Source organism: Etheostoma cragini, chromosome 7 (genome assembly GCF_013103735.1).
Source record: "Etheostoma cragini isolate CJK2018 chromosome 7, CSU_Ecrag_1.0, whole genome shotgun sequence".
Lineage (NCBI taxonomy): Eukaryota > Metazoa > Chordata > Actinopteri > Perciformes > Percidae > Etheostoma > Etheostoma cragini.
The window spans coordinates 9,951,206-9,974,826 of NC_048413.1; the positions used below are offsets into that span (position 1 = coordinate 9,951,206).

Consider the following 23,621-nt stretch of genomic DNA (forward strand, 5'->3'; position numbering starts at 1 on the left):
GGTCTGGGGAATTTTGGATGGCTAACAGGTGGTGGAGCTGATTTTCAAAGCTAAAAAAGTAAATGTAGCATACACAATCTGTGTAGATTGCTTAATTTCTTCATCTTCACTTGCCTCTTCTCTTCTCTGTTTTTTAATTCATTACTTCCCACCTAAGTTTTGACAGTGCCATCGGGCTTCAAATGAATTCAGGAAGTTCTGTCACCAGCATTAGGAGCGACAGTCCGTCGTCTGTTCGTAAATTTGGTGAGAAGATACACACACCTCTGTGGTTATATTTTTTTCTTTTCTGTTCTTGACAACCAGCATTCCTCTTAGTCCAAAAAAACTTTACAGTTGTACTGCACTTCATGTGGCTTTCATTTATATTTATTGTGACCACATGCAAAAACTGCACAAACAGCAGTAAAAGTCAGACTTAGTTTTAGGTGACAAATTGGCAGAGACAGTATATGTTGAAAGAGGCTTTTAGGGATCGGTTTACCACATGGATATCCTAATTAAGAACAGAATGATTTTTTTTTTCCCCCACTTCAGTCCTTTTCTAATGGTGTGATAAGTGAATAAGTAGTGATAAGGAGTGTTTATAATAACTGATTTAGTTTTGGTTGTTTCTCTATCTGAAGCGCAAATTCTCAAGATTTTCTTGGTGATCTACAAACTTGTGCAGAGCAACTCGTATGCGACCAAAAGGTTATCTGTTCACGTTTTTAAATGATCATTAAAGCTTTTGTGAGGCAGTTTTGTTTGGCTAGGTTATTCCTGAATTTAAATATTTACATTTTGTTTCCGCAGAGACATCTATTACAACAATACACAGCTGTTTGGTTCACAGAAAACTGTTGATAGTATAGTGGATGATATTTCCTGCATGCTAAAGGCTCCTCGCAGATTACTGCATGTGGTAAGTGTGTGTGTCCACGTTAAGGTAAGAGACGGTGTGTTGCGTAATTGCACGTTAGAACGCACTTCAGACATTAAAACCTCGTGGCGAAATTCCTTTTGGATGTGCGTAGTTATTATTAGTTCCGGTCCCACAGATGAAACCTGTTAGTTTAGTGCGTGGGGGGGGGTCTTCTGATCAAACAGAAATTGGATTGAAGTTGAATACAGAGAAGTAGTATCAGAAGTATTTATGTACGTGTTAATGTGAGCATGCATTAACTTGGGTGTGGAACTCTTATGTCACCAGATGGCCACGTCCAAGGGATTGATCTCAGGTGATCTGTGTTATCTGGAAGAGGACGGAACAAGGATTGACTGTCGCTCCGGCTCTGCTGTAAGCTCCACCAACAACCTAAACTAACAGCGCCTGTAACTGAAACAGTCTTCATGTTAACTTCACGGAGAAACAGTGCATCAACTATGACTTAAAGGTGCCCTGTGGAGTTTCGTCCTAAAAAGAAAAAGGTGTTTTTCTATTTGTTTCTCACTAAAAACATTGTGTCAGCAGCTCCACAGGGTACCTTGTGTTTCCGACCAAACCAACAATTGTACTACGAGGCTTATGACAGAAAGGAATATTTTTAGACATCTTTTACTGGTTGAAGCCGCTTTCCTGTCTGTTTTTATTTTTTTTAGGCTGTTGCAGTTTCATCGAACATTGCTGGGATTAGAAGTATCCTTTGGGATTTGTTTCAGAGTTTTACTGTGTGTGCACATCCGTGCCTCACCTTTTTGTCACTCTTAGATACTTCTGAGAAGTATGTAAGTTATGAACTGTGTAGTTTATATGTTTTTCTGTGTGTGGCTGCAAGGTCTGTTTTTCTTTATCGTGCGCAGATATTGTGTCATCTGCGAAATTTGTCATGATAGTTGAGAAGGATGCAACGTTTCAGAGACTACTGGATGACCACTTCTGTGCAAAGCTGTCTCCTTGCATCATAATTACTGTGTGTTTCTTTTTTCCATTTTATGTATCATATTCATTACAATTTCTCAAAAAGGGCGGTATTACAGTTTTTTTTCAATTTCTAAACCACGGTGGGCACAACTGGAGTCACATGTGCAAAATCTAACTACATTCTGCACAGCAGCTACACAGCTCTCGTTCGTTTTTCATTGCTTGAACACAGTTTTAAAAACTCTACACACTTATCCCATGAATTTAACCACAATGTGCACAACACGGGATCTACAGCACTTTGTTCAAATGCTGTCACACTGCTGTCACAACTGTTAACCACACGTTCAAAACAGAATAGATTACAGTCTGGTGCCTATCAAACACTGCTGATTGCAATTTAAGCTGAATGCCTAAGCAAGTGTCTTGTTTTATACTGAACATATACAATATTTATATAAAGAAAGCTCAAAAAGCCTTTTTTTGTATACAAACACTAAATGAGAATGAAACAATTATCCATTTGAGAAACGGGTAAAAGAGTAGAGATACCAATATGTCCAGCTAAGATATCTGAGGTCATAGACACAGCTATAGAATAAGTGAAAAGCGCTATATCTTTATAGTAAAACTGTGTTCTTCTTGTTCATCGGAAAGCAATGGAAACACCATATTCATTAGTATTTTAGAGACGAGGCAGACATCCAATGTGATGAAGAAAACTTGCCCCATGATGTTGAAGGGAGGCAGGATTAGTCACACTATTGTTTGTTACTTTTATACACCTTTAGTGTTTTTCCAGTAATTCCATAAATTACTAGAGACAAAATACTATACTGAGGCAAACTGCTGAGTTTCGTTCCTTCTTGTTAAAAATAAGTATAATACATACAATATCTTTTCTTTAAATAAACTATTGAGTAGTGGGAAGTCACTTCAATTGTTCAAACTGTAAAGATGAGAACGTTTGTTACTCTGTATTGGTGTTTTTACTCCCTGTCAATCAAAAAAAAAAACTGTAGTGTTCTGTATGCATAACTGGTGTGTGTTTGTGGATCAGGGTAAAGGTGTGCCAGATGTGAACAGCAGGTTGATGGTGAGAAAGCTTTGGGACACGCTGCACATCCCCATCTTCGCACTGGTGGATGCCGACCCTCACGGTACTCACCATCCGTCAGAGTGCAAACCAGTTTTACCTATCCTCACACATACTTTGCATATTTCCACACGTTTAACAACAATTGACTGTCTTTTCATCTTCGCACACACCACGCGGTTGGGTTGCATGTCCTGCTAAGCCAGCAGATGTTAGCACCTGTCGTCATGGTGCCTAGTCAGACTATTGTTTCCGTTGGCGTGTTCTCGTCCTGGCGGGATAGCTCAATTTCCATCAGTCTCCATACCTCTAACCCTTTTACCATTGCATGGCGAGACACATATGTAATGCTTTACTTTGTTCTAAGCTCCGTTACACATCTCGGAGGATAATTGCTCTGGTATGTTGGTGATTGCAGCGTGTCTGTGTCTCTCCCTCCGATTTCCTCCTAGGAATTGAGATCATGTGTATCTACAAGTACGGATCAGTGGTGAGTCCCGCCATGCCAATTATTCCCATACTGTATATTATCCACTGTGGCCTGTTCAATGTCTTTCTGTCAGCAATATGTAATTATGCCCCTTCTTTAAGTGAAAAAGGCATAATCCTCCATCTAAGAATATTCATACTGACATTGTATGGAGTGAAAATGTTGAGTGATCGCGTGGCAACGTCTTTGTTGATCTTTGTGATGTACGTGTAATCCTTCTTTCATTGTGAACATGTGTTGGGCATAACAACATTATGTAGGTACAGTGCTGATTAGTGTGTTTATTTGTAATATATTGTGTGTGCGTGTGCGTGTGCGTGTGCGTGTGCGTGTGCGTGTGTGTGTGTGTGTGTGTGTGTGCGTGTGTGTGTGTGTGTGTGTGTGTGTGTGTCTTCCCTACAGGCCATGTCGTTTGAGGCCCACAATCTGACCGTCCCCAGCGTTATGTGGCTAGGCCTCCTCCCCTCTGACCTCCAGAGGTTTGGACTCAACCTTCACTACTTCCTACTTCCTCCTCCTGCCTCTAATTGGGATTATATTCTTGGGACATTTAGATTGTTTGTTTTGGTTTCTGTTGCTGTCGCCCTTTTTTTTCCCTTTTTAAGGAACTGCATCTGAGATCATATTGAGTTTTAAGTATATGTCCTCTTGAACAAATTTAGGCCCAAAGGGCATTTTTACATACATTTAATTGTAGTCTGTACAGTTTTTCCTCCTATGTTTCCCCAAAACATACACATATTAACTCTTTAGTGAGAGTCTGTTGAGAATGGGATGAAACCTACTGTGGGGACAACATCCATCCACAGAGCTGGCTGCTGAACTAGGTTATATACTGTATGTATAGTAGAGCCTGACCGATATATCGCCGGGCTGATAGTAGGCATTCCCCGATCTACCGGTATCAGCATTTATAATTTACATTATACATTTTTAATATTCATTTATCAAAATCATTTATCCTGACAAAAAATGATTCTGATAAATGAATATTTAAAAAATAAAAATGGACTCTCAACCATGTTATGAGCATTGATCTTGCATAGTGTGTCCACCAGAGGCCACTTCCTTCTTCTCAGGTCCTCTTCCTTCTCAGGTCCTCAGATCCTCAGGTCCTAAAGGCCAATCTGCGATCCACAGATTGTGCTGGAGTGTGGGCATTGGAAGATTGAGGTGGTGTGTGGTGGTGGAGCCATTCTTTTGTTTGTCCTTGCGGTGTTGCTGCTTTTCCTCTGCGGCCTGGCGGAGTTCTGTTTTGTGGTGTGCTTCACCTTCCTGCACTGCTTTTCTCTAGTAGTCCCTGTTTGACGCAAGATCCTCCCAGTCACCGGACTCCAGACTTTTACAGGCTGGTCTTGATATTGTCCTTGAAGTGTTTCTTTGGCCCACCAGGGGCTCACTGTCCTTCTTTTAACTGGCAGTACAGGATCTGCTTAGGGAGATGGATGTTGGGCATGCAGATGACATGGCCTGTCCATCAGAGTTGGAGCTGCATTATGGTGGTAGTGATGCCGGGGATATTCGTTTCCTCCAGAATGCTGGAGTTAGTACCTCTGTGTCCCAGTAGATCCTCAAGATTTTTCTTAAGGCGCTTTGATGGAATAGATCCAGGGCTTTCAGAACTTTAATATATTTTGATGTTCCCCAAGGCTGTAAATGCTCTGGCCCCAGAGTATTTGTCTGAAATTTTAACTTTGCGTGAGCACAACGGGTCATTGGGTTCTTCAAATCAGCGAGTTTTAGAAGTACCCAGGTCCAGGTAGAAACGGGGAGAACTCATTAATAACTACAAATAACTAATGTTAGGGAAAGCTGTTGATGGTTTGTAACGTGCTTCTGGGTTTAAAAAATACACTGTATATGTATCAGCATATTGGATTTTTGTATCGGGATCTGCCTTTTCAGTTGGGCTCTAATGTGTAGTAAAATCAACATTTTATTTTGTAGGTTGCGGGTTCCCGAGGATGCCCTGATCCCCCTCACCAAGAGAGATGAAGACAAGCTTAGCAGCCTCCTTACAAGGCCATATCTAACCAGCCAACCTGACTGGCAGAAAGAGGTGAGAAAGGCTTCAAAGTAAAGGACAGAAGTAGCATAGAAATTTGTGAGCTAATTTAAGTGTGAATCCTATCACTTCAAGTAACCTAGTAATAAGACCAAAATATAATTCAGTATTTTTTACTTTCTCTCCACATAATATTATTGGAGTGTTATCCTAGTGAGATATCTTTTGGTAGTTCTCGTTTCTAAATGAGAACGTTAAATTTGACCAAATTCTGAAATCACATAAATGTTTTTTTTCCTACTAAAACACTAAAAACATGCAACTAGATTTGATTAATGAGTGAGTAAGTTTCAACATCTCTGCTCATGTGACACACAGCGTAGGAATGTGTGTGAGAGGACTCTTTGCTCGCTGGTACTGAGGATACAGAAGAGCCCCTCTGTTGAGGATATAAACACCTGATAATTTATGCTTGTTTGCTCAGCTTAGTCTTGCATGCTCCTTACAACTGCGTGTTTGCTCTTGTTGTAGATGGAACTGATGCAGCAGACTAAGATCAAGGCCGAAATCCAGTCCCTAGCGGCCATTGCCCCTGATTTTCTCACCAACATCTACCTGCCCAATAAGCTGCGGTACGGGGGCTGGATCTGAGCTCAATGCTGCCTCCTGATGGGATAACAAGTGAACTGCTAAAGCTGGTTGCAAAACTAAAGAAAGAGCATCCATGTAACTGTCATGCCTAACCTTGTCAGACAGATAGACATTTTATTTTGGTTTGTAATGTTTGCATATTTATTAGTTACTATGTGTGTTTATGTTTTGTAATTGCATTTCAGAAATGTGTCCTTTTATTAAAGCCCTGTAATCCCATTGACAAGAAGTCAGAGCATGCTGTTGATTAATGGTGACCCGATCGACCGGTCACTGATCGTTATCGGCCGATAAAGGCTTTAAATAGTTTGATCGGTGGTCTCCATAAAGGACGATCAATATCGGCCAATCGGATTGGCCGATCAGATGACGCAGTACTCATGAGAAAAATTGTTACGACTACTGAAAAAATGTCTGCAGTGATTGAAAGGACATTTTTTAGATTTTTAGCTAGAACAAAAAGCTGAACAATTACTGATATATTCTCTAAACATGTGTGACTGTTATGTCATGGTTGCTATTTTCAGTTCATTACATCTGGAGGACGAGCCTAAAATATTTTACACCTCATGCCTTTTTATCTTCACATCCCAAGATATGTGATTTTGTTTTCTTTGCTCTGCACTTTAAGGTTAATTACACTTTTAAGTTTGTGTAAATTAACGACAGTTTGTTTTGTAATTTATTTTGAAGTAAGGCTTATTTCGCTCTAAGCTGTTTAACGTGTGTTTCTAACAGGAAGTAGAATGTTGAACGTTTCCTGTCAAAAGTAAACAGTTGACAATTCACAATACATTATCTTCTGTTAATTTTAATACATATACATTGTTGTTAAGACTATTCAAATTAGTATATGTTAAATATATGACATAATAATTGGAAGGCTTCAAATAGAACCAGTGATCGGTATCTGCTTCCAGCAATCAGTGATCAGCCCCAAAAATCCTTATCAGAGCACCCTTATTGTTGATCTTTAAGTTCTTGTGGGCCTTGTTTAAATTTCCAAAAGGTTTGGACCTTGCAAAGTCACTAAACACACTGTTTCTATTAATGGTGTTCATTATTCTACCATAATGGCTTCAGCATTGCCTTGCATGCTTTACAGCCCCTGAACACCACTGTGCTGGTGCAAGGACTGCAAGAGAGCAGATGAGGATGATTTAGTGGTTTGGAACTGGAGTATCTGTGAGGCTGTTCATTCATAAGTATGCAACACATAAACTGAAGTTGCTGTTCTTTGTGTAATCAGTTCTCCAGCAGATGGAAACAGTGCTCTTTAAATGGAAGAATTGAGCAATATTGTAAGCAAGACGTCTTCAAAGTTTTTTAGGCTGAGGACCCCTAAGCTGAAAGAAAGACAGAGCAGTGATCCCCTGCCGCTGAAGATATATTTTATATAATGAAGTAGCAGGTTAAACCAGGTTGGATGGATTACTATATTTATACATCACAACATGCGTGTGGAAGGCACAGTAACTCCTTAAACTAAACTTCATGGTTACCATAGTGGCTACCATGCCTATAGTATAGTAAGCATGTCTTCAATGGGTAAATTCATTTAAAAAATCACAAAAATGCCAATTTATATGCTTGATTCATATTATTGTATATTTCAGACATTTTAATTAGGTAAATGTAGTCTTATGACGAGTAGAGCCATTCGGGAGGCGTATGCACTGTCAGGCTAGGCAGCCGGTTTCAAGGCTTATCTTTAGAGAAAAGGGCCATTTCATGTGTGTGCTTCCTCTTTACTTATTTATTTACTGAATTTAACCAAAATATGTGCATAAAAACTAGGCATAGGCTGATTACCGGGCCGTTTTTTGGCAGTTTGCTGATTTTCTGTGTCAGCGTTTTAATTGCCTGATAACTGATAAAGTTAATTAATTAAAAAGTGTAGTACTTTGGGTCGACTACAGCTCTGTGCCTGTCCCTCTGCTTCAGTTTCCCCAACAACCCTATCCGACTATCTTATACTGTGGGTTATGTTGAATGTTTCTTATTTATTTAATAATTGCCTAAAGTATTTACACAAAGTTTTGTGTTGGAGTTTGTAACATTCCAAAATGTTAATTATGATTTAAATATTTTACATAATTTTGCTTACATATTGTTCCAAAAATGTGTTGTTGGTTTCATTAGCTACTAATAATCAATATCAGCCTTTAAAAAACAGTATTGGTCAATCCCTAATAAAACGGTTGCTGAGCCTAATTGACATGTATAATGAAATATTAAAAAAATTAAAAAAAACTTTATGAAACTTTTAAAAAGAAGTGGGTTGAGAACCCCTAGAGTAATTATAGTTAAGAAAAACCAAGCCCATTATTAGTTTAACTTAAGTAAAACTATAAACTGCATGCTATCACTTCAAGTTAAAAAGACTGCATTCAAAACTTGTACTTAGAAGTATAGAAGTATGCAGGGTGGCACTTGGCAGTGTTATTCCGTCGGTGCATGTAGAAAGTATTTGGATGTTTTAGTTAGTCGACGTTGAGCTCACTTTAACTGCTTTATGCATGTGTAGTTTATTTAAACTACAGTAATGAATTCTATCTTATAAAGTGATCTAAGCTTATTTTTATTGGTTGAGACAAAGGCATAATATCAGCAACAATAGCAGTGAAATAAATTCGCTGGAGTGAAAAGTAAAATATTTGCCCCTGTAATATTAAAATAAATAAAAAATGTTCAAGTAAAATAGACTAACTCAAAAATTCATACAACTATCTTTAGGGCTAAAGAGGTGGGTAACTAGTAATATTGAAACAGTGAAGTTTTAACATAAGACCCATCTTTATGAGTAGCTTGTGTTTACTTTGCCAGACGTAGAGTGCTTCCTGGTTAGAATAGGCGATCTTTGGGAGTATTACGTGACGGCTGGTGGGCGTGGCTTAATGCTTGCGCAACATACCACTAGAAGAAGAACTGTTTTTTTGGAAAACTGCCGGGGAACACAAGACTAAGCAGCAGTTTAGTAGTAAAGGATAAACCTGGTGAGTTATTATAAGAACTGTATGAGGAAATACAGCCAGGATGGTTTGGTCCAGTCTCATGTCCAGCAGCTGGAAGGTCAAGATAGTTACGTTGTTGTGTCTGCAATCAATTAAACCATGGCTTGACACTTCTTTGCTGAATTGATTGATAAAAAAAAAAAAAAATACCTGTTCAGTTCTATTTTCATTTTTTGTCCTTAATCTGTATGTGAAAGTTGTTGCTTTACTAAAAGCCTCGAGAGACATTGTTAAAAAAGAATGACCAAAGTAATTGGACACTCTATAGTTTTCATCTCAATTCCTGTTTTTTTTTAATTGGTCAGATTGTGGATGCTGTAATTAATAATTAATAGGTGAATAATAAAGCATGGTAAAAGAATGTTGTGTACAGGTGAATCTATATTGATCTTACATTTTTTGATGGCAAATCTTTTTAATGGTAATCTCAATAATAATTTCTGAACAATCAGTTTCCTCCAATGCAATAAATACTTGTATTAGTTGTATTTACAAATTAAAAACTATAAAAAAAGAACTGTAATACATAGCATTACGTTTGACTGTGTGTATCGTATGAGCCCCAGCCCCTGTTCTGTAACAAATGGGATGGTGGGGGCCCAGTCTGTTCCAGTTCTAGGACCTGTTTCATGTGAACAGCAGCCAGATTGCTCTCGTTGGAAGACAGGTCCTTGAGAGGCCTTCCCTCTCCCTCTTGTCAAGGACAGCTGACACTGACAGAGCAGAGGGAACGAATAGTCTCTTAGGCTCGTAGGCATAACATCCTCTAAGGTCTCTCTAGATAGATTAGTGTGAAATCAGTCATGTTTCGCAAGACATTTTTCCTCTGTTACGTTAAGGTGGACTGGGATGTGTTCAGGTAAAAAAAAGAAATAATAAATGACTATGTGGCACTAGGAGACTAGTAAGAGAAGGTAGGTATTTTATGGGACCTTTAAGGTAAAATCACAAATGTTAACTGAATAGTTTACCTTTTTCACATCGTTAAAGTGGTAGCTTTAATTGGATTCATTTGATTTCAGTTCAGTTTTAGAAAAAGTTCTTTATCACAGTGCCCATGGTATCCTCTTTAATCTGACAATGTTAATATGAATTGGTTGCATTCCAAGGTCTGACCTACATGTTATTGATGTTGTGTTCCTTGAAAACTCACAGTAAAACTATCTTGACATACTCTTTTTTCCTTTTCATAAACTGCTGTAGAACAAGAGGATCGCATATGGACGCAGTGATCCGCAGGTGCCCTTTCCTCACTGTGGTGCCCAGTGTTGTCCTGCAGCTGGCTGGGAAGTCATCGCTGACGAGCTATGCCCGGAAGTGTCCTGTGATGATGGACCTGGCCTCCAGACCTCTGGCCAGAGCTCAGTCCTCTTCAGCTTCTGCAACCAAAGGCTCAACAAATGATGGTCAGTTTTAAGCCATCCTGTTATGCCTCTATACAATGAACTGTTAAATCAATACAATTTATGGCAAATTAAATGCAAACGACATGTATTTATTTTATTTTGTAGACAGAAATCGAAAATAGGTAGAAATGTATTCCTGTCTTCTGTAGATCAAAAGAATGAAGTCAAGTTTGCCCCAGGGCATGCCACACCACCTGCTGGCCAGACTGTAGGCTCTAAATGCCCCTTCCTGGCAGCAGAAATGGTGCAGAAAAACAACAGGGTAGTAAGAGAGGCCAGCTTGGAGCTGCAAGAGGACGTCCAGGAATTGAACTCTGTGCCTACAGGTAAGAAATTGCACAGTAAGTATATGTATATACAGTAAGTCAGTTATGTAAACTGTGAGCGGTCCTTGTCTGAAGCATACACACTCACAAATGAATGCCTTGCATTGATTTAGAGATCATAATTATTGTGCATCTTTCTCAAACAGGGAAACAAGATGTGGATTTTTCTGTTGCGGATCTTATCGAGGCAGACAAGGCCACCACAGGGGCACCAAAAACCCGTTTTATACCCATGTCTTTCAAAGTGTCTCACCTGCTAAAGACCAATCTGCCTGAGGATGATTAAGACAAATTCTTTTTAATGAGCAATAATTCTCAAAGAGATTCTATTTGAAGCTTATAAAACCCTCCTTTAACTTTTCCTCCACATGTAGTCACCTTCCAGTATGACAAGTTTTTTGAAAAGAAGATTGAAAGCAAGAAGAAAGACCACACATACAGGGTTTTTAAGACAGTGAACCGGCGCGCCTCCTCGTTCCCCATGGCAGACGACTACTCAGAGTCCATTCATGCAAAGAGAGACGTGTCTGTGTGGTGCAGCAATGACTACCTCGGCATGAGCCGTCACCCCAAAGTCACCCAGACAGTCATGTGAGTAGGCTCACTGATCAGCTGTCACCCATAATCTCGATGAACCAGAAAAGATATGTGGATGGAGATTCAGCCCTGATGAGATATGAGAATAAACTAGTTTTTAGGAAATAAATGCTTTTTTTTTAATCTTCCAGCAAGACTTTACGGAAGCACGGTGCTGGTGCTGGGGGCACACGAAACATTTCAGGGACGAGCAAATTCCACGTGGAACTGGAACACGAGCTAGCTGACCTGCATGACAAAGATGCTGCCCTGCTGTTCACTTCTTGCTTTGTAGCCAATGACTCCACATTGTTTACCCTGGCAAAAATGCTACCAGGTACATTAAATTAAGATATACTCCAAAATGGACCTTAAGTTCCATGCCTTTGCTTTGATACAAAATTGTAATGATCACATTTTTTTCTTGATTCAGACTTAACCCTTGTGTTGTCCTCCAAGGGCAAAAATGAAATTTAATTTTTGTCCCTTTTTCAGACTTTTTTTTAGTTTTCACTAACAATAGTTTTACAGTACTTTTTGCTATTCATGGTCAATAACCCTCCTTTATATATGATTACACCCAAAAAGCAGAAATTATGAATTATTTTTACTAATAGTTAAGGAACGTACAGATGATTTTAGTCAGGAATGAAAGGGATCAATTGTTTTGCAAAGAGCGTTGTATGGAATCCAATCCATTTTTTTGTGGTAATTTGGTTAAAAAGAAACCCAAATTTTCAGATATAGACATTTTTTAAAGGGGTCAAATTTGATCTGAGGACAACGGGAGGGTTAAATTCATGGAGAAGAATTTGTTTACTCCTCTAGGTTGTGAAATCTACTCCGACGCCGGCAACCACGCCTCAATGATCCAGGGTATAAGAAACAGTGGGGTCAAGAAGTTTATCTTCCGTCAGAATGACGTCAGCCACCTGCAACAGCTGCTTGAGAAGTCTGACCCCTCCACTCCAAAGATTGTTGCCTTTGAGACGGTGCATTCAATGGATGGTAAGTGGAATCCCTCCATGCAAGTGTCAGTCTTATTTAATAGGACGTGTAAAAAAAAACTAACTGATTAGTAAATTGTTATAGGACAAACAGAATGTATATAATTTAGTGTTCTTGTCTGCGCAAACTTATTAAATTACTGTTACACATATACAACCACAACATTTTAAATAACATTGGTTATTAGTAGTAGTGTTTCCCAAAATGACCAATAGATCACTAGTGTGTATTATGTATAATATAATCTTAAATAGTCTAATAAGCACGTTGCTGTCTACAGGAGCTGTGTGCCCACTTGAAGAGATGTGTGATGTTGCCCACAAGTTTGGTGCCATTACATTTGTGGATGAAGTTCATGCTGTGGGCTTGTATGGGCCCAGGGGAGGAGGGATCGGGGACCGAGACAGAGTCATGCACAAGATGGACATCATCTCTGGAACCCTTGGTATGTAGAGGGATTCTACTAATAAGTGGGACCCCATTGTAACACCCTTACCAGTTACATACGTGCCTCTCTGACGTGTCATGGCTTTTGTGTCCAGGCAAGGCATTTGGCTGCGTGGGTGGTTACATCGCCAGCACCAGCGCCCTGGTGGACACAGTGCGCTCTTACGCTGCAGGCTTCATCTTCACCACTTCCCTGCCCCCCATGCTGCTGGCAGGGGCAAAGGAGTCCATCCAGGTTCTGAAAAGTGAGGAAGGCCAGGTGCTCAGGAGGAAACATCAGAGGAGCGTCAAGCTGCTTCGACAGATGCTGATGGACTCAGGCCTTCCGGTGGTCCACTGCCCAAGCCACATTATTCCTGTCCGAGTAAGTAATTATTAATTTATCCAATTAACTGGTGCTGATGCAGGGATTCACTTGGGAATCTTTCACTTATAGGACAGTCTCTTTCATAGCCTAAAATACATTACAGACACTTGAGAATGTGAATCTGAAGTATGATGTATCTGTTTGGCAGGTGGCAGACGCAGAGAAGAACACTGAGATCTGTGACATCATGATGTCTCGTTATAATATCTACGTCCAGGCAATCAACTACCCCACTGTGGCTAAAGGAGAGGAGCTGCTGCGCATCGCACCCACACCACACCACACTCCCCAGATGATGTTCTACTTTGTTGGTATGCCCACTATAAATTATGATGCCTATCTCATGAATCAAAATATACAAAGTATGCCTATTTTGTGTTGGATTCCGCAGCAGGAAAAGAACGAAATGTAATTATTGTACTCTGGAATTAACTTCTTCATTAGCAAAGATGATGAAATACATGAACCTGCATTCACTGGCACTGTTGGAAAGGAAAATGTTTTGGTGAATAATGCAACTGTGAATCCCAGCAGCTGCACTAGATAATAATTAGGTATTTTATTTTTAACCCCAGGACTGTTAGGATTATTTTGAAACTTTTTACACTTTAAGGTTGTATATCTAATATCCAAAATCATCCTTATCCTCCTCTGCTTCGTCTCCACAGACCGGCTGGTGAAGACGTGGAAGGAGGTGGGTATGGAGCTGAGGCCACACTCCTCAGCAGAGTGTGACTTCTGCCAGCAGCCCCTTCACTTCGAGTTGATGAATGAGAGAGAGAAGTCCTATTTTACAGGCCTCAGTCACATGATATCAGCAGTAGCCTGATATAACTTAAAACACCAAATCCCTGCCAGCCCCACCTCCTTTAGTATTTAAGCTATTTATTTGAATAGTGAAAATAAAAAGAATTTTATGTATAGAGCAGTTTTTAAGGTATTTTACAAAAATAATCATACATTATTGATTTATCACACATTAGCATCAACATTAACAGCTATGGAGAAAGCTCTGGCGCTGGGTCCTGAGTGGTGGGCATCAGATATGTGTATAAAATGTCCCCCCAAAAAATGTGCGGGTAAAGGGTTGATTCACTCTTGTTTCTTCACTTTAACGTGTATTGATTATAACTTCAAAAGGCCAGACATTTACTAATACATATATTTGTACACATGTTTGTCCCACACATAATTTACGTCATGTAAAGGAATCCCTGAATTAAAATACAAAAGTGCAGCCATTGAATGAGTCTTTTTGTATAGCGCTGGGTTCCAGAGCATCTAAAGGTTGAACTAATATTTTGTAACTCCAGTGGGAGATAGGTGATGGTGCAGTGGATATGACACATGCATTTGGTTGGGGAGATCCGGGTTCAATTCCCACTGTGATACATCTACTTAATCAATAGTCTGGCATCGAGTAATGAAAGTTGGCTATTTCAATTCGTCATCTGTTTAGCTCGCCTCTGGCCCGCCTATATCAGATACACCGATGTGATTGGAGCAGCTCGGCTACAAGGGCATAGTTAATGAGCAGCATTACCCGATGCCAGAGTAACTCGCTGAGAAAATTTAAATTGTGCTTTAGATTTCCAGGGTACCAGAGGCATGCAACCTCTATATACTGTATATATCTCAATTGTAGGTTGCTTTGGATAAAAAAAAATCAGCTAAATGACATGTAATCATGTATGTAATTCATGTAAAGTGCTGTTTCATAGATGCCGTGCTAATAGCATACATCAGCAAAGATAGTGATGCATTCTTTATTTGTGTTTAATGTGCTGCCTTTCCAAAACGTATTTTACTAGGTGGACTGTCTTATTGATTAGTTGCAAATTTGTGGTATCTTTCTACATTTACACCAAGGAATATTTCCTGCACATACATGTAAACTATTTTAATGCATGCAGGTCTTCTGGCAGAAGGATTATCTCCTGTATCAGTAATAACATGTCATGAAGTGTTGCATTGCCTCCTTTTGTAGAAAATATCCCTCAAAGGTCAGATACAATGGGGTGGAGAAAGCGTGTGGTTTAAGTCTATGGTGGTGTAGGATACATGTAATTTACTATTGTTACAAAATTAAATAGTTAACGATTGTAATAAGTAGCCAATGTATATCATAACCTTGGTTGAACAACATATTTCATTAATGCCAGAATAACTATTTGTTATTTATAATATGTATTTATTGGACAACCTACTGATTCAGCAAAAAGGCAGACATGCATCAAGTAGTGGTGTGCATGTATAATCAGCTTAAGGGCAGATTTGCGGTCATCTGGTCATTCATTCATGAAATGCATCTCATGACATTCGTGGTTCTCACCACATGGAGGCACACTGGGTCTCTTGAATGGAGCCGTGAGGCTGGGACTCCGGACTCCTCCTTCCTTTGCAGATGACTCATAGTTGGTGCAGCAGCTTTCAGGATGAACCACTAGATGGTATTAATATAGAACAGGATATTGTGTTTCCCATCTTGATAGTACGGGACATCATATTGTTTGTAATACAATGCTGCAAATACACTTTTACCTTACATGTGTCGCTGTCGCAGACATACAAAATCAAACATTGTAGAACATTTTAAATAAAATGAATTTATCTGCCATTAATGTATCAGCCTGGTTATTGTATGCAGCTTTTTTCTTAGATAGAAATAACATTTTATTAACTTTATATGTATTCTTCCCTGTGGCCTATGATCATTATGTTTACATCAAATTAGTTCAATAAAAGAAATCTGCACCCACATGCAGAGAAACATCAATGGAGAGGAAGCTCTCCTCCCATCTGTCTCATCTCTGAGTGCTTCCCACCGTACATCTGCATGTGACGGGTGTGTTTATGTGTCTGTCTGGTATGCGTAAAAGCCCTTGAAGCAGCACTTGACAGGCAAAACCTGGGACTCTGTAAATTAGTTTTCTATCTGAGTGATTTACCATGAGCTCACGTTTGGAGCGCATTATGTAACCAACGTGTTGGTGGGAGTGGAGCAGTCAGGTGATCACCCCTCAGAACGTGAATCAATACCCCAGTTACATGCTGTGTCAATGTAGCCGATTTGAATTTCAAATCTTGAGACATATTCACTATACAGAGGGTCATACACAACCGCACCATTTAGTTCTTGGATTTGATCGATAAACAAGGTCATCCCTCTACCTAAAATAGCTCTTGCTTCATACAGTAAATCCAGAAAATCTACAAAATGCCAGGGAGGTGTTGTTGGCAGAACATACTTGCCTTGCATTGTTGGACCTCATTGTCATACATTATATTCTTCATCAATCACTGTATTTTGTAGCAGGCTCATTGCCTTACTGTCAAAAGTCTGAAGACTAACACCTCTACACTTGCTGTAGGAGAGTTCAACTGGAACAGCAATCATGGGGGTATGAGCGACCACAGGCAGTGTGTGTATTAGTTTTCAAACGCTTCTATGATGGTTGTCTGTTGGAGGCAGGTGCTTAAATAGTGGTGTGGTGTATTCCGGCGATTGTTGTCCTATTAGACCATGGATGAGAGCATTTGTGTGTGTATGTGAGTGACAGTGTGTGTAGCTTTAGCTCAATTCCTAATTCTCTGTTAATCCCGATGCTCTGCACATCTGTCTCCCCCCACTCACGTGTGCAGACAGATGAGCTGCAAGGCTGGATTCTCACTGCACACATCTCTCTCTCTCTCCCTCTCTCTCTTTCTTTCTCTCTCTCCATTTTCTTCTCTTTGTTCCTCCACTTTCATCATTCGCTTGCATTATTATACACATCAGTAGCGTATCATGGGAATGTTAGGGTTGCATTTTAGGGAAAGACATTCATGCACAGCAACATGCTTGGGACTTTCCTATTGTGATCACTATATAATATAGTGTGGGAAATAATTTTAAAGGAAACGCCCTTGACATACTTCAACTGGTAAATAACATTCAGCTATTTTAAGGGTGTGTCTAATACGATCATAAATATTATGATAAAAGATGACAACATACTTAGTAGTAAAATGTTCTGCTACTCTCCTGTAGAGAAACGCAACACCAATTCAAAGTACTCAGCAGTGTGGGTGAAGGACAGTGGAGTTTGGAGGAAAACTAATGGATTCAGCCCAATTTTTGTTGTGTACTAAATGGAGGGTTTGATTTCATAATAAATTCTACATTGAACTGTGTAATACGCATAGCTGTTGTAATAAAACCAGTATTGGTATATGCTGGATAGTAACATAAAGTATCTGGTGTTGTTTATAATTCAGCTTATCACAGGATTTCAGTTTCAAATGTTACCATAAGAGCGCTTCAGAAAAATGCTACATAGGTCAGGGGAATAATGAGACGATAATGCATATATTAGGAAACTTTTGCCAAGAATGTCCACCCTAAAAAAAGTAGCAATCACGCAAGTTGCAATTATGCAAATATTATGCAATGTTATTGTTACAGACACACCTTGAGCCCCTATGAGAATATTAAAGTGATAGGATCAATAAGTAATTAGTTACACACTATCATTACAAAGTCATTTGGTAGCATTGAACAGAACCAATTAAGTCCCCAGGAAAAAAAATATGGGAAATCATATTTAGTGACTGTTGGTGATAACCTCCTTAAAAGCCAGTATCTACTTGCTATAATAGCACAAACAGTAGTTTATAAATATGATAGTGGTTGACAAAATTGTGACTGGCAAAATGATTTCATTGAGACCTGGTGATTCAAAACTTTGTGATATTTCAGCTACGACTTTAAGTCATAAGAAACTCCTCCCTCTTGAGTTGCTCTACTGTCAACTTGAAAAAAAAACTCTCGATGCATCGGAATGGTAAAACGAGAATGCGCATGGAGGACCCTGGTAGGATGTGGAGTAGTTGAAGTTGATGAAGAGATTTTTGGCTATAACACTTGCATTTAAACTTCACGTAAATGAAAGGGTAATCAGGTCTCCATTGGACCTGGGGCAGGTCAGATTTACTGACTGATGGAAATAGAGAAGAGGAAAAGGGGGAAATCTCTTCACTGAAGCAGAAGCGCCATGCACTGACGGAGCTACATTCAGTGCTCCTTTTTTTCGGATGAAATGTAGTTTATCGCCGTTTGGTTGACCATGTAGTAAGTGTTTGTGCTTGCATGTAGTATGATATTGAGTCCGATATGTCTAATGTGACGCCGAGTAAAAGCGTGGAATGGCTGCAACTCGAGTTAGAGTCCGGAGGCACTTCTCTGCTCTTGCTGGATTGCCGTTCACATGAGCTTTACGAATCATCCCACATAGAGACCGCCATAAACCTGGCCATACCGGGGCTGATGCTCAGGAGGTTCAAAAAAGGCAACATACCTATCCGGACTATCATCCCCAACCATGAGGATAAAGAGAAGTTCATAAGACGGTGTAAAACGGACACGGTCGTCCTGTACGATGAGTGCACCATGGACTGCCAGGACAGTGGAGCCTCGGTTTTGGGTCTACTTCTTCAAAAACTATTGGAAGACGGGTGCAAAGCGTTTTACCTGGAAGGTAAAGAGTTTTGCTGTCGAATTAACGCAAAATTACACCAGTGTAAAATATAGCAAGGCATCGTTAGTTTACGTTAACGTGTGTCTGCGATGGAGTTTAACGGTTGAACACGTTAACTTACGTCTTTCACAATCCAGTGGCCAAAATGTTTATATGGTTTTGCGCAATATTAGCATAACCTAGCTAGCATCGATATAAACTGTGAGTCGAAGTTTTTTTTAAGGGAATAGGTTTTTCAAATACCGAGTTTTGAACGAGAGTAACGTTCGTCTCGATGTTCTTTCGTTAGTAACGTTTACGTTACTTCAGCGCCAGTTCATCCAGTGTTTACAGTATGTAAGCTGTTCAAAAGTTTGAGTGCTGTGTGTCAATGTGTGTCACTGATTCTCAATTAAAATTCCAAAATGGCTGCGCCATGTTTTGCTATAACACGAACGAACAGGCATGCGTTTCATGAATGGTTCTATTTTTTGGGGGGGTTGGCCTTGAGCTCCTTCTTAACACTTCTGCTTTAATACACAAAAGCCTTTTTGCCATTGAAAATATGGTTTTCAAAAACAATTCACAAAAGGGCCCATTTGTGTGATTTTGTTAACTTGTGTTTTTGCTCTTGCCCAGGTGGATTTGTAAAGTTCCACACAGTGTACCCAGAGCACTGTGAGACCCTAATAGACAGCTCATGTCCCAGTTCCTCTCCTCCGCCGCCTGTCCTGGGTTTTGGAAATCTCCGGATCAGCTCAGATTGTTCCGATGGGGAATCGGATCGAGAGCCGAGCAGTGCCACAGAGTCTGAGGAGAGCCCCATCCCCAGCAATCAGCCTGCATTCCCCGTCCAGATCCTACCCTACCTTTACCTGGGCTGCGCCAAAGACTCCACCAACCTGGACGTGCTGGGCCAGTACAACATCAAGTACATCCTGAACGTCACACCCAATCTCCCCAACATGTTTGAGCATGACGGCCACTTCAGGTACAAACAGATCCCCATTTCGGACCACTGGAGTCAGAACCTGTCTCAGTTCTTCCCGGAAGCTATAACATTTATAGGTGAGTAGGTCAATAACTTGTGTTGTGTGACATATTTTTCAGTAAAAGTATTTGTTTTTAGTGTGTAGGCCTATGTGTTTAGTAGTTTGTTTTGTTACATGGAGTGTCATCTACTGTATGTTAAGCACATGTGGGCTGGGCACATTTTGCTATATGCTACCTTAGTATTAATTAAGTCATTGTTTGCTAATTATGTTTAATTACAATGTAGTAATTACTACTTTTTGATCATTTAATAATTATTTTGTAAACTGGTTTGTGAATGGGTTGTGGGGCAGGTGTGAGTTTTGTATTATTTTTAGAAGCAAACTGGATTACACTGCCACACACAATAAACGTTCCCTCCCTAACCACTTGTATAGGGTGTCATAACACATCTCACAATATCACTGAATTTCTTTGAGACAAAGCAACAGCACAATAATCTTGAAACTAAATATGTACTTTCCTGTTGTTGCTGGCACCACAACATTATATTTTAATTTCACTTTTGATTTGTTGTCTTTTGCCACAACTGCACCTAAAACCACAGCTTTTTAACTTGTTTGTTTGGTGGTTGCAAGGCTGTGTATCATGAACTAGTTTCCAAAGGGTTTAGAGGTAGAATGAGGAAGGAAATGTTGTTTCCACTCTTTGGGGTTGTGTGAATGTAGGTTCACAAGTAAAGTGATTGTTTAAAGTAACGGTATACTAGGTACCCCGTTGTTTAGATCAAATAGTTTCTCAAATCAAATTTAGTTGCTTAGTCACACCATAAGCTTATATTACTCTTATTGTGCTATCAATAGGGTCACTTTTTTCAACTAGGAGCCAGGATCACATTGATGACATTAAACATTGTATTACAGGAATATATGAATCAATGAAAATAATATTTAGAGCAACAACTTTCTGCTGACCATAGCTTTCCCTTCCTCTTACAGATGAGGCTCGGTCTAAGCAGTGTGGCATCCTGGTCCACTGCCTTGCTGGCATCAGTCGCTCAGTCACAGTCACCGTGGCCTACCTGATGCAGAGACTCAACCTCTCTCTCAACGACGCTTATGACTTTGTCAAGAGGAAGAAGTCCAACATTTCCCCGAACTTCAACTTCATGGGTCAGCTTCTGGACTTTGAGAGGACGCTGGGGCTGCACAGTCCCTGTGATAACCGTTCCACCAGCGAGGAGCAGCTCTTCTTCACCACACCTACCAATCACAATGTCTTCCAGCTGGACACACTGGAGTCCACATGAGGATCGATTGGATAGCCTTTGTGTCATTTCCTGGTGTCCCTGAGGGTTTTCTGAGCCTGTCAAATGCCAAACTAACTGACACAAGCAGTAAGTCCGTTACAGTATTTCTGCACCAAAAGGAACTGCATTGATTTGTTAAAGGAACAGAGTCCGTATTGTAGAAAACGTGATCCATTATAGCCTGCCTGCCTTAATTTCTAACCCAAGGATGACTTTTGTTATCCACCATACCTGGCATTAATCAATGGTCATGTACGACCACAATAGCAGGATATTTCATAACTTTTCTATTAAATCTAGAATTGTTGTTTGACTGTTAGTTGTTATTCACCAGTTGTAAAACAGCTGTAATGTATTTCTCTGTATACATTGTGATCATTACCTTGGTGGTCTAAAAAAAAGTCTGGCCAATCAGAATGTTTTCTGGGCTCCAATCCAAGATGTTTTTGATGGTACTCTTACTAAGGGCAAAAAGCTACTACAGTGATCCGGCCTTAAATTATTGTCCAGTTTTTCTTCTGATGACTGTCTGCAGCTCACTTGCTTACCACAGAAAGCAGATTTTCGTGTGCTATCACTCGGATTACCTTCACTAATGTCTGGTTAGCACCATGATGTTAAACAGTTATTCTTTAAAGCAACACCAAACATTCTTTTGTACCTTAAAATAATGTTTCCAAAATCATTTCAGTGGTTCATCAACTCGTAACATGGTGAACGGCACTTATGCATTCTCTTTGCGGCTCTCTACCAGCTATAACCGTACTATGCAAGTTTGCCAGATCGGATAGCGGTCCTGTAGTTCCAATGAGACAATTCTGCGTCCAACCAGTAGGGGGACTGAAGAGGAAAAGTGCGTTGGTGTTGCTTCAAATACAAGATTGACTGGCAACTTTTTGTGAAAATATCAAAGTGAAAATATTATTCTCCAGAAACACTCCTGTACATTTTATTGCTTATAACTGCATTATTTGCATGTGATTATGTTCTACCAAGGACCTTGTTTTGTAACCTTTAGGTTATATTTCCTGTTGTTGTTGAGGCCTTGACTGTAACTTAACATGGAATTGAACTATTTGTCAGTTAACAGGTTGAGGTATACTGTATAGGACTGGCTTTTGCCACAATGGAAAGGAACAAATTTGTAAGTAATCGGTGTATAAAAGAATGGATGTTCACATTATATTTTCCTCCAACAGTCTTCAGTCTGCAGCTACTCCTTCGGTGGCACAGTGATGTATAATTAGCTGTTCTCTATTGCCAGTCTCGTCTCAGAACAAATGAGTGAGTTTGATGTATGACAGGGACGTAAAGGAAAGGAATTTGACAAATGTGTTCTTACCTCAGAGAGACATTTTCAGGGATTTTTATACAAGTCATCTGTATCTCGTCATGGCCTCTTAAAGTGCATCGAAGGGCTGTTTCGATTGGTATGTTTGTAAAGATGTACACAAAATGTGGTCGTAATGGGGGACATTTTTGTAAAATCATGAAGGATGTGAAAGTGACCCTATGTTGACCCTTATGTATAGTATATGTAAAGCTCAATGTCCGAGACATTCTGTAGAAGTTCATACAGCAAATATATTGTATATTTTTACTTGAATACCTTCAGTTTGTCTTTATTAAGTGTTTTTTTTAATGAAAGTCGATAGCACACTTTCATAAAACAAAACAAAAAGGCTTATGTGGTTGAGTCAGGACCTTTCTGACCTCAGAGATCAGAAAGCGGTTGCTCTGGTCTGTCCACCCCCAAGGCTCCAGATGTTGTCAGATGTTTTCTGTCCACTCTGATGCCTGGCTTCCTGTCTCCCTCACTCTTTCTGACACAAAGGGCTAGACTTGTCAATAACACAGTGCAGACACAGTTACTACCATTTACTCAAACCGCTTAAAGGAAGAGGAAGATGACACAGCATGTACTCGACCACACAGATACTTCCGACAGCTCTCCTCTGCAACTTGGGGAATGATCAAATTTAATAACAGTGTTGTGCAATCTGCATTTAAATCTCATTAGCCTTAGTTAAACACATGCTTTGTTCTTTAGTATTATTTAAACATGTATAAGCATAAGTGCAATATCTTGTAAAGCCATTAATGCATGCTGAGGAAAAAGAGGAAATGAGAGACGGCCATTTAGAGAGAGATATTCCCATCATGTGTCTGCCATAGTTAGACAATTTTTATGATACAATTTAAGAAATAATATAAAATATTATCACCAACATTAGTTAAAATCACTGTAGAGAAATTTTAAAGAATATTTAGATTTTAGAATTTATAGTTACACACCGGTATGTTATTGCCAGTGGCAGAATCAGGTGTGCTTACTGACCCTAACCCAATCATTAGACTACTACACAAAGTCTGAACATTTCTATAGTTGATGGAAGAAACATGTGTTAGGTCAGATTTATGCTTTGTTCCAACTCCATGAATGTTCAATTCTTTCTGGTATTGTTTCTACCTTGTCTGGGTGATTTATTTATATGTTCTTCACTAGATGACAGAAAGATGATGCAGTGAATTCCCTTCCCTGAACCAATTATTTTATGAACTGCAGCCAAGTTTTTTAAGTCAGGAAATAGTAGG

General features: G+C 39.6%; 3 protein-coding genes across 3 annotated transcripts in view; all 3 read left to right on the top strand.

Annotated features, from left to right (window-relative positions):
* Positions 1-6,107, top strand: part of spo11 (SPO11 initiator of meiotic double stranded breaks) — an 8,387-nt gene extending 2,280 nt beyond the window's left edge. Inside the window, exons 3-13 of the mRNA XM_034877742.1 lie at positions 158-246; positions 627-693; positions 796-904; positions 1,193-1,279; positions 1,582-1,618; positions 1,783-1,892; positions 2,904-3,003; positions 3,392-3,429; positions 3,832-3,908; positions 5,377-5,488; positions 5,966-6,107. Of these exons, the coding sequence (XP_034733633.1) occupies positions 158-246; positions 627-693; positions 796-904; positions 1,193-1,279; positions 1,582-1,618; positions 1,783-1,892; positions 2,904-3,003; positions 3,392-3,429; positions 3,832-3,908; positions 5,377-5,488; positions 5,966-6,085 (946 nt within the window). The 3' untranslated portion in view covers positions 6,086-6,107. The remainder of the gene's footprint in view (positions 1-157; positions 247-626; positions 694-795; positions 905-1,192; positions 1,280-1,581; positions 1,619-1,782; positions 1,893-2,903; positions 3,004-3,391; positions 3,430-3,831; positions 3,909-5,376; positions 5,489-5,965) is intronic.
* A 2,866-nt stretch (positions 6,108-8,973) lies between these two features.
* On the top strand, positions 8,974-14,468 carry LOC117948222 (5-aminolevulinate synthase, nonspecific, mitochondrial-like). Its single transcript, XM_034877770.1, has 11 exons — positions 8,974-9,081; positions 10,303-10,505; positions 10,655-10,831; positions 10,978-11,109; positions 11,206-11,422; positions 11,560-11,744; positions 12,236-12,415; positions 12,696-12,860; positions 12,958-13,226; positions 13,378-13,540; positions 13,898-14,468. The coding sequence occupies exons 2-11, from the start codon at positions 10,319-10,321 to the stop codon at positions 14,056-14,058; spliced, it is 1,836 nt and encodes a 611-aa protein (XP_034733661.1). The 5' UTR covers positions 8,974-9,081; positions 10,303-10,318; the 3' UTR covers positions 14,059-14,468.
* Positions 14,469-18,023: 3,555 nt separating this feature from the next.
* LOC117948014 (dual specificity protein phosphatase 7-like) lies at positions 18,024-22,632 on the top strand. The gene is made up of 3 exons (XM_034877441.1): positions 18,024-18,745; positions 19,364-19,792; positions 20,716-22,632. Exons 1-3 carry the CDS (start codon positions 18,382-18,384, stop codon positions 21,024-21,026), a joined length of 1,104 nt encoding a protein of 367 aa, XP_034733332.1. The 5' UTR covers positions 18,024-18,381; the 3' UTR covers positions 21,027-22,632.
* Positions 22,633-23,621: the final 989 nt, after the last annotated feature.